This window comes from Xyrauchen texanus, chromosome 3 (genome assembly GCF_025860055.1).
Source record: "Xyrauchen texanus isolate HMW12.3.18 chromosome 3, RBS_HiC_50CHRs, whole genome shotgun sequence".
In the NCBI taxonomy this organism is placed as follows: Eukaryota; Metazoa; Chordata; class Actinopteri; order Cypriniformes; family Catostomidae; genus Xyrauchen; species Xyrauchen texanus.
The window spans coordinates 1068776-1086323 of record NC_068278.1 but is presented as its reverse complement, the minus strand read 5'-3'; the positions used below and the strand labels follow the sequence as shown (position 1 = coordinate 1086323).

At 38.7% G+C, this 17548-nt stretch overlaps 1 protein-coding gene across 1 annotated transcript in view; it reads left to right on the top strand.

Moving 5' to 3' along the window:
• Positions 1–17548, top strand: part of LOC127633152 (astrotactin-2-like) — an 875437-nt gene that overhangs the window by 398603 nt on the left and 459286 nt on the right. Inside the window, exon 7 of the mRNA XM_052112037.1 lies at positions 795–962. Coding sequence (XP_051967997.1) covers positions 795–962 — 168 coding nt within the window. The remainder of the gene's footprint in view (positions 1–794; positions 963–17548) is intronic.

The following is a 17548-nucleotide window of genomic DNA, read 5'->3' as shown; positions in this document are numbered from 1 at the left end:
CTTGAATATCTATATTTATGTACTGCCTTTAACCTACAATTAATGCATTAGCACTTTTCAAAAATACAATAAATAATCAGTAATGTCATTAAATTAATTTACTTTTTTATTTATTTTTCTATTTTATCAGACTTCAAAATTAACCTGGGCACTGGCTCAGGCACACCCCTGCTTCCACGATCCATGATGCAATGTAGAAGTTTGTTCGAAAGGGAACTTCTCTTGTGGAGGCGATCATTTTGCACCCACTCCCTGTCATCAAATGTGTGGACTTGGTCCCACCACTCCTGACTTCTAGCCCTATTCTAATGGGATTAGTTTTATACGGGGATGGGAATGATCTTCTCAGTAATTTTAATCCAGTAGGATCGGTCATGTTAGTCATTTTCCCTGACTGTTTCCGGGCCGAGCGTTCCTGTGCCGTTAAAAAAGTTAACATATGGTTTACCAAAAGTTTTGCATATGCTACTGTTTAAAAGTACATGTTATGCACCATACAGTACATACTGCACAGTAAACAGCAAGCAAAATTTTAGATTTCTATTCTGAACATAGCCTGGGTCCCCAGTAATAATTTATGTAAAAAATTTGACATTAGTCGTGTGCACACAAGAAGCTGTCTTGAATTCTAATTTGCACAAATGTGAAAGAGTTGTGGATGTTGCAGAAATAGAGGGGATGATTTTGAATGAATAGAAAATTAGATTTTGGTCTGTTCTTCACACAAAGCTGTCGTATTACTTGATTAGACTTGAAAATGAAATTAAAGGGAATCTTTTTGTGTTTTAATACAGGCAGCAGTTTTGTGGTGAGCATAGGTAGTTATCTGGATGTCTCTAACTGGTTAAATCCAGCTAAACTGACGCTATACTACCAGACCAACACCTCCACACAATGGGTGAGAGACTACTGCGGTCAGAGAACCACTGAGCCATGTGAACAACTCTGTGACCAGGACACCGGTGAGTGGACACACACACACACACACACACACACACAAGTGACACACAGAGAGAGAGAGAGAGAGACCTGGTGATGCACTCGTGTCAACATTTTGCATTTATTTTATTGTCTAATCATAAATTTATACTTACATGTCTCTCCACACACGTTTCTCTGTAGTTCATAAACTCTCACTATTTAACACGTAGTCTAGAGTGGAAAATGAACTTAAGAATTTAATTTAATGAATATTCTGGGTTGAATACTGAATACTAACTTAAAAAAGCTCTATTGACAAAATCTGTGGCATGCTGTTGATTACCAGTGAAAATAATGTTGACTCGTCCCTCAGTTTGTAAAAACAAACAAAATGATAGAATGAAAATTAAAACATAGAATTTTCAATAATAGAATCTTCATGAGAATTAAGGACTTGTGGGCTTAGTTATAGAGCCTTAAAATAATAAAGTGTGAAAGTGAAGAATTTAGGATGGATATAATAACTATTCATGTTGGCTGGGTTCCAACAACTGTGTAAATGTAAAAAGGACCAATACCAAAGAACTTTGGCCAAAAAGAGAAACTGATATTTTAAGCATTCGGAAATGTTTTTTCATGCCAAGTTTTTAGAAAATTATATATCCCTATTTTATTATATGATTCCTAGCTAAATATGAATAAATAACTTAATGTATATGAAGCACACATAGACCTTAAGAAGTATGTCAATTAATTGTAAAAGACCTAAAACCGACAATTCATTGTCATAAATGCGAATATGTTTTGACAATTAATCTTCATCCAAATTTCATAATCGTGACAGCCCAATAGGGTAGGATAATGTATTGTAATATTGAAAAAATTGCACGTCATCTTTAACTTGTTTTGAACAATGAACATTCCTTTAACTCCCTGAAAATCAAGCCACATTATCTGAAAAAAGATACCATGATGCATATTTGATGAAACTGCTGATCGCTTCAGACCATTTTGAATTTAAAGCAGCAGTCATCTGAAACACACACACACACACACACACACACACACACACACACACACACACACACACACACACACACACACACACACATATATATACAGCACTGGCATGGTTCCTGCAGTTACTGACATACACATTTATTTACTCGTGACCTTCTGCTGTAATCTGCCGCTCAAGGTCTCAATTTAGGTTGGTTTGCAGGGCGTCGGATTGATAAATTGCCAATGCCTGAGGTTCATGGAAATATCACAACCGTGCTGTAACGTCTGAGGCCCAGGGCTTATGAACCTCACACTTGACATTTACAGTTATTGTCCTGTTATCTGGTTTTTAGCTGTTATTTGCAGTTATTTGCAGTATGGTCAGGATACATAACAACACATGGTGCCCTTAGACTTCTGGGGTGAAAGTACATTCATTTTGATGAGATAATGATGAACAAATAGAGAAACAGACAATGGACTTGTGAATGGACTTCCTCGTGGAAACAGATTTGGATGTGAAGTTTCTGGTCTAAATGCACCTTAACATCTCAGGATTCTTTACACAAACATGCTGTAAAGGGATTCATGGAAAGGAGGAGGCGAAAACCGGCTTGACAATATAAATAATATTTTAATATAAAACTGAAAGAAAAAGACACAAACACACAAAGATGACGTACACCCCAACCCCCCCTCTCTTTCCCTGGGGTGGGCGTGCCTTCTGCACTGTCTGCCGGCAGGTCATCCCAGTCTACCTGGATGAGGGGGGACAAGGGGAGGGAAACCAAAAAAAAGTGTGGCACCTACATGCCGTAACAGTGATCGTGCCAAATTAAGAACACATTTTAAACAGAGAGGGAAATGCCAACATGGAGTGGCAGTGGAAAAGAGAGAGGAGAGAGAGAGAAAAAAAACACTCTCTGATATGCCGTAGCTTGATCCTCGTCCACTCCTCTACCCTCTAATGGATGACAGCTGTGCCTCCCCAGACGGATCGGAGGCAGACCACCGGCCCCTGGTGGACGGAACACCCCGCTGTGTTTTTGGTGGATGTTAGGGATCTCCCCCACCTCTGGCAGCGGTAAATGCACCAGGCGGTTGGTTGGGAGCCCCTCCTCCCCTCGCGGTCGGCGGTCCTCCAGCGGATGGCCGCGGCTGCTCTGTTGGGGTGGATGGTAGTGGCGAGGACTCAACTACACTCATCCCTCCTCCTTCCCGGATTTCGGCACCAGTGTAAAGGGATTCATGGAATGGAGGAGGCGAGAACTGGCTTGACAATATAAATAATATTTAAGTATAAAACTGAAACATAAAGACATACACACGAAGGTGTCAGACAGCTGTCTGTAAATCTCTCTCGCTCTCTCTCTCTCTCTCTCTCTCTCTCTCTCTCTCTCTCTCTGCGCACTGCAGCCTCCAGTCTGCCTTTATCCCTCTCTGAAGCTTGATTAACCTGATTAGGGGACGGGTGTGGGGAATCACAACCCGGCCCTGCCCTCCCCCTGTCACACATGCTAACCAATGTAACGTTTAAGTGTTTTGGACATTGGCTTTCTTTATAGGGTTCAGTTGTAGGTGAACACGTTTACTGTTCATTTATGCACACTTTACAAGTCTAAATAATGCTCTGTGGTAGTCGATAGCATGCCACAGATGCTTGTGTTTTGATATTTCTGTAACTGCTGATCTCCTGGGATTTTCACACACAACAGTCTCTAGAATTTACTCAGAATGGTGAATACAGAATGAATACAGTGTTTACATTTTTAAGAACTTAGCATATGCGACCTAAACTAAATTGTATTTATTTATTGATTGATTGATTATTTTATCTGAAATGTTTTCAAATTAATTCATCATTTAATCACCCACAAAATGTCCAAACCCCACATGAGATTCTTTGGCGAATGTTGAAGAATGTACCTAGCATGACATGTCTAATGACCAAATTATAAAGAGTGCTACATTAGAGATGAGACCCAATAGGACTTTTGGGAAGACAAACTTTTTGAGGAACTACATTCCTGAACAGATTTTGCTCTCTTATATTCACACCTACAACAAGAACCCCTGTTATCTATTATTGACCTTTTTTCTTCTGACATTGTCAGCAGGTTACAGTCTTTACACTGGGCAGGTGAAGCGTGCAGTGCTGCGTCCCTGAAACTGTTGTGAGAAGACAGAATAGGTGCTCAGCCTATTCTTACCACATGGCATATGCTGAACTCAGTGGAAAACATGCTGAAAATGCACTATAAACCTATTTATCAATATGATAGGGCTTTTATGAATCAACATACAATATTGCTCATCCATTGACCACAAGTTTAACATGCAGTTACAGGCATTAAATTGCATTTTATGACAGTTAAGTTTATAATAGATCTCAATTACACGATCTCGATAAAATCGTATTATTAATGTCTATTATCACAAAATCAAAAAAATCTATTTTTTGCATCTGTTAACAGCTGCATATACAAGCTAGAAATAGCATTTTTGGTAAATGGTCTGCACTTATATAGTGCTTTTTTTAACATTAGAGGTTACCAATGCACTTTACACTGTGTCCCAATCACCCATTCACACACACATTCACACTCACACTCATACACCAATGGTTGCAGAGCTGCCATGCAAGTCGCTAGCCTGCCATTGGGAGCAACTTCGGGTTCAGTATCTTGCCCAAGGACACTTCGGCTTGTAGAGTCGTGTGGGCTGGGAATCAAACCGCCAACCCTGCAATTGGCAGCCGACCTGCTCTACGTCCTGAGCCACAGCAGCCCAAATGTTATGAGGGAATGTTTTTGGCATACTTACTTTAAAACCTAATTGAATGTACACATCAACCTATTTTTATGATAGTAATTGGATTTTGTCTATTTATGCTGAAGTATGTAACTTTTCTTCTATCACAGCTTAATATGCAGAGACTATAAGTAAGACATTCATAGGTTAATTTTCTTAAAAACTGTTAAGACAGTGTCTATGGCATTATGAAAATTCCTGTGTTTGTTTTGAGAGACCCACTTAGACCCTCCCCACCAAGGCTACTAAGACTCCTTGTTTTATCAACGACAGATGAGGGGCATATTCAGAAAGCTGTTCCGAAAACACTGTTTATTATTGCAATTCCATTCCATGCAATTGTCACACAAATTACATTCTTCAGCTTTAAGTTCCCAAGGGAATGTTCTGCAATGATGTCACATTCACCTTTTTCACTAATAACTGTGTGAGAGCACCCTCTATCTGCACGTATGGATGAAACACATCAAAAGAAAGCGTTTCAACGCTGTTCAAACTCTCCTCAGATCGCATAATTTATATGGATAAATGTTTTCCAACCGAATATACTACATTTTTAAATTAATCAAATTATGACTACAACCCCTGGAGTCGCAAGTTCAAATCCAGGGCATGCTGAGTGAATCCAGCCAGGTCTCCTAAGCAACCAAATTGGCCCGTTTGCTAGGGAGGGTAGAGTCACATGGGTTAATTCCTCATGGTCGCAATTAGGGGTTCTTGCTCTCAATGGGGTGCGTAGTAAATTGTGTGTGGATTGCGGAGAGTAGCATGAGCCTCCACATGCTGCGAGCCTCCGCGGTGTCATACACAGTGAGCCACGTGATAAGATGCGTGGATTGTAACAACTTGTCCTCCACCACCCGGATGGAGGTGAATAAACGCAACACCATGAGGACCTACTAAGCAGTGGGAATTAGGCATTCCAAATTGGGTAGAAAATGGGATGAAAAGAAAATTAAAATTTATCTTAAAAAGGTCTTAAAAAGTCTGAATTCGCCCTTCTGCAAATTAAGGCCTTAAACAGATATATTAATGAGGCTTCAATGGTATTTTCTCAACAAAGAAGCAAAAGAGGGCTGCTCATAATGGCAACCCTTGTCAATGGCTCAGTGAGCGATGAAAACTGTAACTGTAGTCTTTAAACAGGTCTTAAATCGGAGCGACAAGTCTTAAATTCATAAGGTCATGGCATTAAATGTTATGAGGGAATGTTTTCTCGTCAATTAGGTGTGTCATGGTTTCCCAACAATTCTCTAAACAATGTAATTACGTCCCAGTTTCAGCTGGTAAGGCTCACTGATTTTTTTCTAATTACATTTAATATACAAATTTTCCTTCTCACTGTTGTCTTTAGTATAGTTCGAGAAGAGAAGCAATTTCAATGCGTCGTACGTTGATTTGACGATACTTTCATTCTAGTCTTTCAGTAAATCCGCTGAAATGTATCTGGTTACCATGGCAATGACCTCATCCGCTTGGCACATGCTCTGTGTCATTTTGTCAGTCAGAACAAGTAGAAATACACCAATAAAAATGTGTTAATCTATGAGCTGAAAGAAGTTCAATTAATGTTGTTAATGTTCAATTTCTCCATGAGCAAAGAGGTAATTCAGACAGTCATGTTCAGACACCTACACTGCACGTTTTACCTAGTGCAAGCAATTATATGTTGAGATGTGGGGGATGTATTTTGAATTTTAGGGTACAATGTTGTGAATTTTGTGTTAAATTTGTACCTGACATGACAAGTAATTTTCAGAATTACACATGCAATTTGACATCATATGGATTGAATAGGATACATTGAATTTGTACTGTCACCTTGACAGGTTTAGGTTCTACCTGGCAGGAACGTGGAGGTATTGGCCTGCCTTTTGTGTTTTGTGTTCCCCTTTGTGTGAGCAAACGGGTCCAGTTGTTTGGACCACATGCGCATATCACCGTTGTGTGCTCTCCGGTGATGTATCTGTTCTGTCAACCGGTCAGGTTGGGCATTGTCTGACGAGGACCATGAAATCATCATACCCTGTCCGTATTGTGTTTTCGTGTTTGTGTTTTATGTAGGTGCATGGTCTGGCGGTAGGCTATCGCTGTGCGCGATTTGCCGCCGTGTGCCCTCCGATGATGTCACAGTCATGGCATATTGTCAAGTTGCCTGTTCACCTTATGAGGACTGTGGGATCACCGTTCCCTTGTCTGTTGCCAGTTTCTATCAAAGAGCATTTATGTTTTGCCCTTATGTGTTTAAGGGGATTGCTAAATACTAATTGAACAGTATACAGTATAACAGTATGTGCTGTTGCTTCATCTGTCAGTAAGTGACACAGCAGTGTTGTAGAGGAATATAGCTGATACAGTGGGTCTGATCAGAAGATATCTGATGTATTTCCACATTCTGCTGGTATTCAAGCCTTAGGATATGTTTTGTAAAATTTGTTAAAAACTAATGGAGATCTATTGAAAGTTGCATTTTTAAACTTTGATATGACCTTTCATGTGCTCCCTAGACATTTGCATTTAAAAAACATATTGATGTATTGTGTTTCCTTCAATTTATTCCTTCAATTTGATTTAGTTGGTCTTTAAAAGGTCTTAAAAAAACTGTCAATTTAGCTTCATAAAACCTGCATCCTAATGTTAATGAGAGACAGTTCTAATCTCTCGGGCTCAATAAAGAGTGTGATTTTGAGCTTTGCTTCAGCTGAACACTCATTAAAAAGTTGATGCGTTACTCTCTTCATCTTGTACTCGCAGATCCATTTTATCTGCAGTTACAGAAACACTCAAACCAGCCCGTCTAGCACCAACAATCATGCCACGCTCCAAATCACTGAGATACATTTTTACCCAATTCTGATGGTTGATGTGAAAATTTACGGAACCTCCTGACCCATATCTGCATGATTGTATGCACTGCTGCCAAATGATTGGCTGATTAGATAATCGCATGGATGTTTGTTGGTGCCACATGGGCTGAATTGAGTATTTCTGTAACTGCTGATCTCCTGGGATATTCACACACAACAATCTCTAGAATTTACTCATAATTGTGCCAAAAACAAAAAACATCCAGTGAGCTGCAGCTTGGTTGATGGAAATGCCTTGTTGATTAGAGAGGTCAGCAGAGAATTGCCAGACTGGTTCAGACTGACAAGTCTACGGTAACTCAGATAACCGCTCTGTACAATTGTGGTGAGAAGTATAGCATCTCAGTACTGTTTTGGTGGCACGAGAGGGACCTACACAATATTAGGCAGCTGGTTTTAATGTTGTGGCTGATCGTTACATATATATATTAAAATATTCAGATAATTAAAATGCATTACATTCTTGTGCAGAAGCGTTAATCAGTGATAAGACAATACAAAAAGTGGCTTTAGAATACAATGTATTGTTTATTACCATATTATTGATCATAAGACAATCATTGGCATACAGTTCACAGCAATCCATTTCACAAGTGAATTTGTCAATCAGTTGGAGATTTATTATGAGGACATGTTTAAGGACCTGTCAATTTACACCTGCGTCAGACATTTTATCTTAAAATCCACGATCCCGGTTCCGGGATTTAAAATTACGTCAGTAATAATGTACTTCCAATTTTAAATGTATGCGGAGGAGTTATGAGCTCATATCTGGTACCATTTGAAAGCTTAGAATGTCTACTTTCTTGAGATATGCATCACTTTGGCATTTGTTTTACACTAAGTAACTTATTTACAATAAATTACATAGTTCCACCCATCAAAAGTCGTGTCATAATTATGTGCGTTTTTGAATACATATGTCTCATATCGCTCAAATATGACGCACATGTACAAACCATGTATCAAATGAAAGCTCTCATTGCCAGTAAGAAGTTCCAATAAGTCTTTTTATTGAGGTATAATCACATATCTAATACACTTTGAATGAATCATGAAGTATACAATCATACAAGTGAAATTATTGAATATTTGCCGTGCTACTCGCACTAGACAGCACAGTTAGCCACAAATGCTACATAATCTTTTTACCTTAGGTTATTCTCTGCAAAATGAGCCATTTTTCAGTGTTTTCTGTGGTTGTGTGCCCAAGTAAGTAAATCGATATGTCACACGAGTGCAGAAACACCACAAAGTAATGTTATATGATATTCAACAATCCAGGAAAATATGTAAACATCCGATCCGGATAAAGCATATATTGCCGTAAAGCTTAGACCCTCCGCTTTCCGGCAATGTCTCTCAAGATCAAATAGACCAATCAGGGGCTGTGATATTGCATCCAGACTGTGAAGTGTTCGATGGGTAGGTTATGTGCCCAAAACACACAGACACGTCTCACCAGAAACCAGAGCGCATATTTACCACTTTCAACAGTGTTTTATGTAATGACAAAGGGTTTTCTGTAAAATTACACTGGGATTTTGCATTTATAGCACTGTATATGGGTATGGGGAGACTTTAGATTTGGGTAGGCGGAAAGTACACCAAAAAAAGGTAATATTTCTCCAACCTTGTTGGTAATTAAACATTTGTGAGGTAAAGACCATACGACATGCGTCAGACATGCTTGTGTTGCGTCTCAGGCAGGGATGTAGTGGAGGCTAAACGCACGTAAACGCCGTTTACGCACCTCCCAAAATTCGGAAATAGCGTTTACCCACCTCCAAAGTGGGTTTATCCACCTCTAAATAGATAGTTCCTAAGCCATTTAAAATTAAGCTTATGTCGTTTTAGTTTCATATTGTTCATTATTAATTTCATAGGTTGTTAAACCTAAGACGAAGTCTTTCATAATGCGCTGCTGCCAGTGATTCCCATGCGCGTGCATCGATATTGACTCCTACCAGCTATATACAGCGTGCTGACCTCAAAAATCCAGCCGTATTCTAACAATAACTTAGCTCTCCTTATTAGCTAGGCTCCTTGCATGCTGGCTAATAAGTAATAACTGACAGTGCTGTGTTGGACAGATTTATGCAGCGGTGTTCCATGACGGAGAGAGAGCACGAGAGCAGTAGCGGTTTTAGGCAATGGGCGAACAGGGCATTCGCCCGGGGCGGCATTTTTTCATGTCACATGGGGGGCGGCACGAGCAGTTATAATAATAATTAAAAATAAATAAATAAAAAAAACTCTGCGCGGCAAAGCGGTTTTCTACATAGAGGTTTTCTATTATCTATCATAATTCACTGTGTGGGGAATTGGCAAATTGGCGCCCCTGCGTGCTGAGAAGGTGCCGTGTGTGAGAAGAGGAAAGGGAAGGGGGCGCAGCAGGCAGGGGATAGTTCACCTCTGGGTGACTGACTGGGGGGTCCACTGTATAACAGAGCAATACTCTAATGAAATTAGTGGGCTAAAGTCAGTCACACTCGACTTTCTTCCAAATAACGCACATTTTATTCATAATATTATAAATACAGGCCTATAGTTCCTGCACATTTTTCTTTTCTGTGTGAAATGGCCAATAAAAATAAGTAATACAAAACGATTATGTGGTCACCTCACCAAGGTAAATTGGTTTAGTCTTGACTTCTGGCCGTGACTCGTAACGTGAGTGACAGTGTTGGGGGCGGGGATGGGAAATCTGTTGATTGTCGAGTGCCAAATAAACAGGGATGGATAGGAAAAGGTCAAAGCCATCAGGTGCACAATTTAGAAAAAAAAGAAAAGAAGAAGAGGAGAAACGAGCAAAAGATAAAGGTATGCAACTATGTTCTCTCTGTGATATGATTACGGTATCCATGTTGTCATGAATGAAGGGCTAATGTTAATTGTTGGTAACTCTTACGTTTGTTAGTCTATTTGCTGTGATGCTTGCTATGCTTATACAACAATAATTCGGTTTTAAGTCAACAAACACGAGATCTAATTTCACCATAATATTGTGCTTTGCAACCAAACTGTTACAAGTTCAGTTATTATTAATTTCCATCAGTTACGGATAGGTTACGTTAGTCCCTGTAATTAGCCAACGGAATTTTTTTTTTAATCTGTAGGTAGTTTCAAAGAGATGACATTTGCTATTTATTTACTACTTATTTGCTACATGACACATGCCATGAATATGAAGGAGGTTTTTATGCATGTTTATGACAACTGTCATTAAGTGTCACTCGCTCAATTATGACATTTTTAATGCAAATATGACATTATTTGTTTGAGATGCCTTTGTTGACAACTTGACATTACCAAGACATCATAACCTGTCATAAATATGTCATAAAAAACATGACATAGCAGATTAATTATTAAACTTAAGAAACTACTTAGCTTTATGAGTTAACATTACATTAAACTGCCATGTTGGTTTTGACATTGGCTGTCATGAAGCCATTATAACTGTGTCATGAATATTTTTCTGTATGACACAGTTATAATGGCCTCATGACAGCCAATGTCAAAACCAACCACATGACAGTTTATGCATGTTTATGACATATTTATGACAATTTATGTTGTCTTGGTAATGTCAAGAAGTTGTTTATGTCTCTCTTATTATGTTTGGGGTCAATTTGACTGGCTGTTTTAGCTGTTATAAAACATCATCATATGGTCTTTTAATTTCAATTTAAATTGCAATTCAGTGGCACTTCTAAAATATTTTGGAGCATCCTCTGCCACTGGTCAGGATTGTTTGTGCATAATTTTGTGTGTGTGTGTTTTTTTTGGGGGCTCAAGGTGGTCTCGCCCAGGGTGCAATTCAATGTAGAACCGCCACTGCGCGAGAGGTACGGGAGAGAGAGAGAGAGAGAGAGAGGGACGAGTGAGAGGTAGCCTAGTGCTGCGCGAATGTGCTACGGCTCTCTGCAATCAAATACGATTTTAAATAGGCTTAGTAAAAAATAAAAAATACATCGAAAATCAATGTGTGGTGGTCAGCGTTGATATTTTGGCGGGCCGCCACAAATAAATTAACGTATGGGAAACCCTGGCTGCATTACTGTCAGTGTTGACCAATCAGCAGGAAGCAGCAGACTGCATCAAGATTCATCCATCACTCAAACGTCTCATGTAAAAATGGATATCCGGCCATTTTTTAAGCGCCGTCAAAACAGCAGTCCTCCACCTCCTGAGGCCAGCAAACGGCCTCGGCTACAATCAGTGAGTGAGCTTGGAAAACAGTACTAAACTTCATGTTTTTGAGGTTAATTTGGTTAGATTAATAGATAATTAGATTCATGTCACACTGTATATTATTTTGTGTTCAAAATGGAACTTCTATTGTCATTCTTCTGTTAATTACAGAAACTGAGTTTTCTTAAAATTAAAATATGTGGCACCAGATTCATTCTTCTGTCGTTAATCTGCACTATTTTACTATCTAATCTATTTTGATAATCAATTAGTCGGGTTGAGTCATTTTTTAAGACAAACGTAAAAAATTATTTGATTCCAGCTTGTTAAATGTGAATATGTTCTAGTGTCTTCTCTCCTCTGTGACAGTAAACTGAATATCTTTGAGTTGTGGACAAAACGAGACATTTGAGGACGTCATCCTCCTGGGCTTTTGGGAAACACTGATCCACATTGTTCTGACATATTATAGACCAAACAACTAATTGATTAATCGAGAAAATATTCAACAGATTAATCGACTATGAAAATAATCCCAAATCCCTAATCATTATGTACAAGTGCATTGCATTGGAAGCCCTGGATATAAGCCTCCCTCTCTATCTCTCTGTTTTGTCATTTAGTAAACTTTATAGATTTCAACCATATTATTCCTTCTTGGGTCTCTTTAACAAGAACTTAGATTAATGTATGAATTGAATAGTGATTGTGTGACCTATGATGAGGGAACAACCAGTGATACCCTTGGTAGTACCATCAAATGATAGCCTATAGCGATGTCATCAGGATACACATACACCGGTAGGCAGTGGCCCACCTTACCGGGTGACCACGTCATGGTCCACCAGAATTTATAGTTTACCCACCTCTTTTTTTACCACTACACCTCTGGTCTCAGGTGTGTTGCGTCATAAAAGTAAAATGTTTAGGTCACTGTGTCAAGTTAAATATAGTTTAATTCTCAATCTTTAAACACATCTTGAGATCCCTTGGTTCGCATTTGTGCTCCTTCAAATGTTTTGAACGCAAGAACGTAACGCACATTATTGTTGTATGTCCGCTGAAGAGTTGTTAATGTTTTGTTTACTGTAATAAACTGTGTGTTGCTCATACAGCTGAAATTTCACTTTCTGCCCTCTGGAGTAAACAGGTGGGACTACAAGCTTGCATTTCTCAGGAATTTCTCAGGAAAGCATTGCGATTAAATGCGTACATTTTTTAAACACGTTATTTTTTGTCAAATTAATCGCGAGTTATTAATGCATTAAATCGACAGCCCTAATATATATATATATATATATATATATATATATATATATATATATATATATATACAGGGTCCGGAATTCACTTTGTAGTCCACCAGCCAAGGTGGCTTGTAGATAAAAAAAAACTTAACCAGCCAGTAAATGCTTTAAATAATATTTTACAAGTGGATTTTAGAGACATAAGAGACAAATAAACAATACTATAAGCATTTTTATAGTGAAATGCTTTTTTAAAGAATTGTAATGATTTATTATTTATGAAATTCTTAATTGCCTGATAGTCCATTTAGAATAATTTTTCAGTTTATTCACTTATTACAACAAAAGTGCATTTTTATTTTAAACTGCATGTTGTCATATGAACTCTAAGTTGGTAACTGGTTTATTTGGAGTGAGTCAATTAATTCAGTCAGCTCAAACTGACTCACTAAAAGAACCGGTTACACTGTCACTTGTTATGTCTCGTGCTGTAGATTTAAGAGAATCGGCTCAAAAGAATCATTTGATTGGGAATCAGTTAACACTGATAGCGATTTGTCTCATTTTGCACTGTAGATACAGGTGTAGTGTTGCTGGGGGCTTAATGGTAATACAGGAATCACTTAATGGTAAGTATTTTAGTCCGGTTTTCTGTCCGCATTGCCGGAACAATAAATGCAATAAGTTATTTGGTTTGTATTATACTGCAATCAATACAAGAGAATTTGTATGTGTGATATTGGGTAATTAAAACTTACTCATAAATCTACTGGAAATCCAAGAGTGGTATTCCCTTCATTGCCTTCATCTTGCATTGAGATTTACTGCTTACGGTATGTGTCCACTGGCGTGTAAGAAATCTGCTCAGCCCCACTCACCATGCCAGACAGGTGCCACTTTGGGGCGAGTTTGTAATATGCAAAGCCATTGTTTGTGTTGTCTATTGTTAGCTTTCAGTACACAGAGCATATTTTATATCATATGGATAAGATGATATAATTGCTTATTACAGTTGGGAAAATTCCAACTTAATTTTCAAATGCCCAAAGTATACAAACAGTGTTGATTTATTAAACTTTTGCTTGCCTAGCAACAGAGTTGCCAAGATGAATGCGTACAATCATAATTTACAGTCTGGATTAAACATAATGTGCACTGAATCCACCTTCACTACGCACCAGTGGACACAGCATTTAGACTATCGATGAGCAGCAGAACAAGCTAATAAAAGATTTTCTATGTAAACACCGGTGATCTTTCTGACTGTAGACTTACAGAGCACACTTGAGGACAAAAGTGGAATATACAAAAAATATTTTACATGCTGACAAACTCATAGAAAGCAAAAAGCACCCCGCCAGAGTGGCCTGTGATGCTGTGAAATTCACCAGCCAAACAGAAGATTTACCCAGATTTGGCACTTGGTGGGTGTTAATTACGAACCCTATATATGTATTTACAGTATACATGTGTGTGTGTATGTATATATATATATATATATATATATATATATATATATATATATATATACTGTATGTTCATCATAAGATACTAAACATAAGATTCGAAACATATACTGTACAGTGCAATATTATTATTGATTTATTATTATTATCATTTTTAAATGGGTTTTTCTGCAAAATCACACCAATATTTCTTTCAATTAGTCTGCTGTATGTGTCATGTCTACATGTGTTAATGTAAATGTTTTGCAAAGTCTAGTTTAAGTCTAGTTTATGTTCATGTTAATTGTTCAAGTTTATGTTTAGTTTAGTTCATGTCTATAGTTAGTGTTATGTAAATAAACTGCACTTGGGTTCTTCATCTTCATGTCATCGTCTTCATCATTTCCAGTGCCAGCACTTCGTTACAGAATACTTGACCCAGCAGATCTATTAATGTGTTTGCATCAAGGAGGACGTTCTATAGAGGACTACGTGGAGGATTCTGCATCCTAGCAGACAAAGTAGGCTTCAATGAAATCTCCCTCAAACACTTTTTTCGTGCAGGCTTGAATGAGCTGGTGCACACCTGGATGCCTGGCAGTGGGATTACCTTCAATCTGCCTCAATATATCGACTTTGCCCTACGGATAAGTGTTCAACTTTCACTGAGGGGTAGGCCGATAATGAGCCAGGGTCCCCCATCATGGCTGACGAGCCAGAGTCCCAACGTCATGGTCGACGAGCTGACACACACGTCTTTTCTCCTGAAGTCCACCACAAGCTCCTTGGTCTTACTGACGTTGAGGGAGAGGTTGTGCTCCTGACACTAGCGTAATTGTCAGTAATTGTCAGTGATCAGACCCACCACCGTCATATCTTAAGCAAACTTAATGATGGCATTGGAGCTCTGTGTTGCCACACAGTCATGTATGTACAGGGAATACAGGAGTGGGCTGAGAATACAGCCCTGCAGGGCTCCAGTGTTGAGGGTCAGTGATGAGGAGATGTTGCGGACCATTCTAACCACCTGGCATCTACCTGACAGGTAAAGCCCAGAGCCTGGAGTTTCACATCAAGATTGGAGGGCACTATGGTGTTGAATGCTGAGCTGTAGTCTAAAAACAGCATTGTCACATATGTGTTCCTTTTTTCCAGGTGGGCGAGAGCAGTGTGTAGTGTAAGTGCAAGTGCAGTGGCATCATCAGTGGAGCGGTTGTTGCAGTAAGCAAACTGCAGTGAGTCCAGTGAGGCAGGCAGCACAGAGCAGATGTAATCTTTGATTAGGCTCTCAAAGTATTTGCTGATGATGGGGGTCAGAGCAACAGAATGCCAGTAATTTAAGTGATTTTGAGGTGTAGATCTCAATGTCGTCATCAGAGGTAGACCAGAAAATCTCCCAGTCTGTGTGATCTAAACAGTCTTGCAGCATAAAATCTGATTGGTCTGACCAGCACTTGATCGTTCTGAGGGCAGGTGCTTCCTGTTTCAGTTTCTGTCTGTATGCGGGCAGAAGCTGAATGGAGAGTTGAGGGTGGAGGGATTTGTAGCCATCCCGGAAGGGAGAGTAGCAATGGTCCAAAACCCAGTCCCGTCATGTGTTGAAACTGATGTGTTGGAAGTATTTTGGTGCTATTGACTTGAAGCTGTCTTTGTCTCTAATGATGTCTTACACTTATCTGTATACCCAAATATGACGGATTATTTTACGTTGTTTCTGCTGTAATGGAGAAAATATCCAGCAGGACACGCCTGCGTGTCCGTCGACCGCAGAGGGTTAAGTTTATTATTAAAATATTATTTATATTATCAAGCCGGTTCTCGCCTCCTCCTTTCCATTGAATACGTTACACTAGTGTTTTTGACATAAACAGGAAATTTGAAATCGGTCTATAATTAGCCAGTTCTCCAGGATCAAGTTGTGGCTTCTTAATATGCGGTTTGATAACTGCCATTTTAAAGTTTCTTGGGACATGTCCTAAGGCGAGTGAGGAGCTAATAATATTAAGAAGATGTTCTGAAATTACAGGAGATACCTCTTTTAAGAGATTAATTGGTATTGGATCTAACAAACATGTTGGGTTTGATGTTTCGATTAGTTTTGTTAGCTCTTCATGACTTATGACAGCAAAGGATTGAAGTTGCATGTGAGGAAAATTATTAGACACTGTTTTCTGAGGTGCTATGACAGATGATTGCATAATTAAAATTTTATTTCTGATTATTTCAATTTTATCTGTAAAGAAATTCATGAAGTCCTTACTCTTGTGCTGTGATGTAATAACTGGTTGCTTTATTCCTAACCAATTTAGCCACAGTACTGAATAAACACCTAGGATTGTTGTGGTTATTTTCTATGAGTTTACTAAAATATGATGATCTGGCAGCTTTTAGTGCCTGTCTGTAGCTACTGACACTATCCTTCCATGCACCACGAAATACTTCAAATTTTTATTCTTCCACATGCACTCCATTTTCCGAGCTGCTCTCTTAAGAGCATGAGTGTGATCATTGTACCATGGTGCAGGGCTTATTTTTCTTTAATTTTCTTTAATCGAAGTGGGGCGACACTCAAGAGTGCTAGAGAAGACTGCATTTATATTGTTTGCTATTTCATCAAGTTCTTCTGGGCTTTGGGGTTTATTAAGTGTATGAGATAGATCTAGAAGATTATTAGTGTAGCTATCTTTAGTGGTCGAAAGAATAGTTCTACCTGAAGGATAGCATGGTGTAAATTGAGTAACATTAGCTGATTGCAGCATATTAGACAGGGCTCCAGATAAAATTTTTGCCTTGGTTGCACTGGTGCGCCTAACTTTTTTATTTAGGTGCACCAGCACAAAATTTAGGTGCACCCAAATTTTTCCTCGGTTTGCGTCGCCTTTAACGGCACAATTTCAAGGTCACCTTTTTATCACGCTCCATATACATTCATATATTATGTAAATTATTTTAAACAAGAATAAGGTGTAGGTAAATACTTTTTTTATTTGAAGCACAATTATGCTGCATATAAAATAAAATCTTTTAAAAAATAAAAAATGTTTAAAGTGCTTCACTG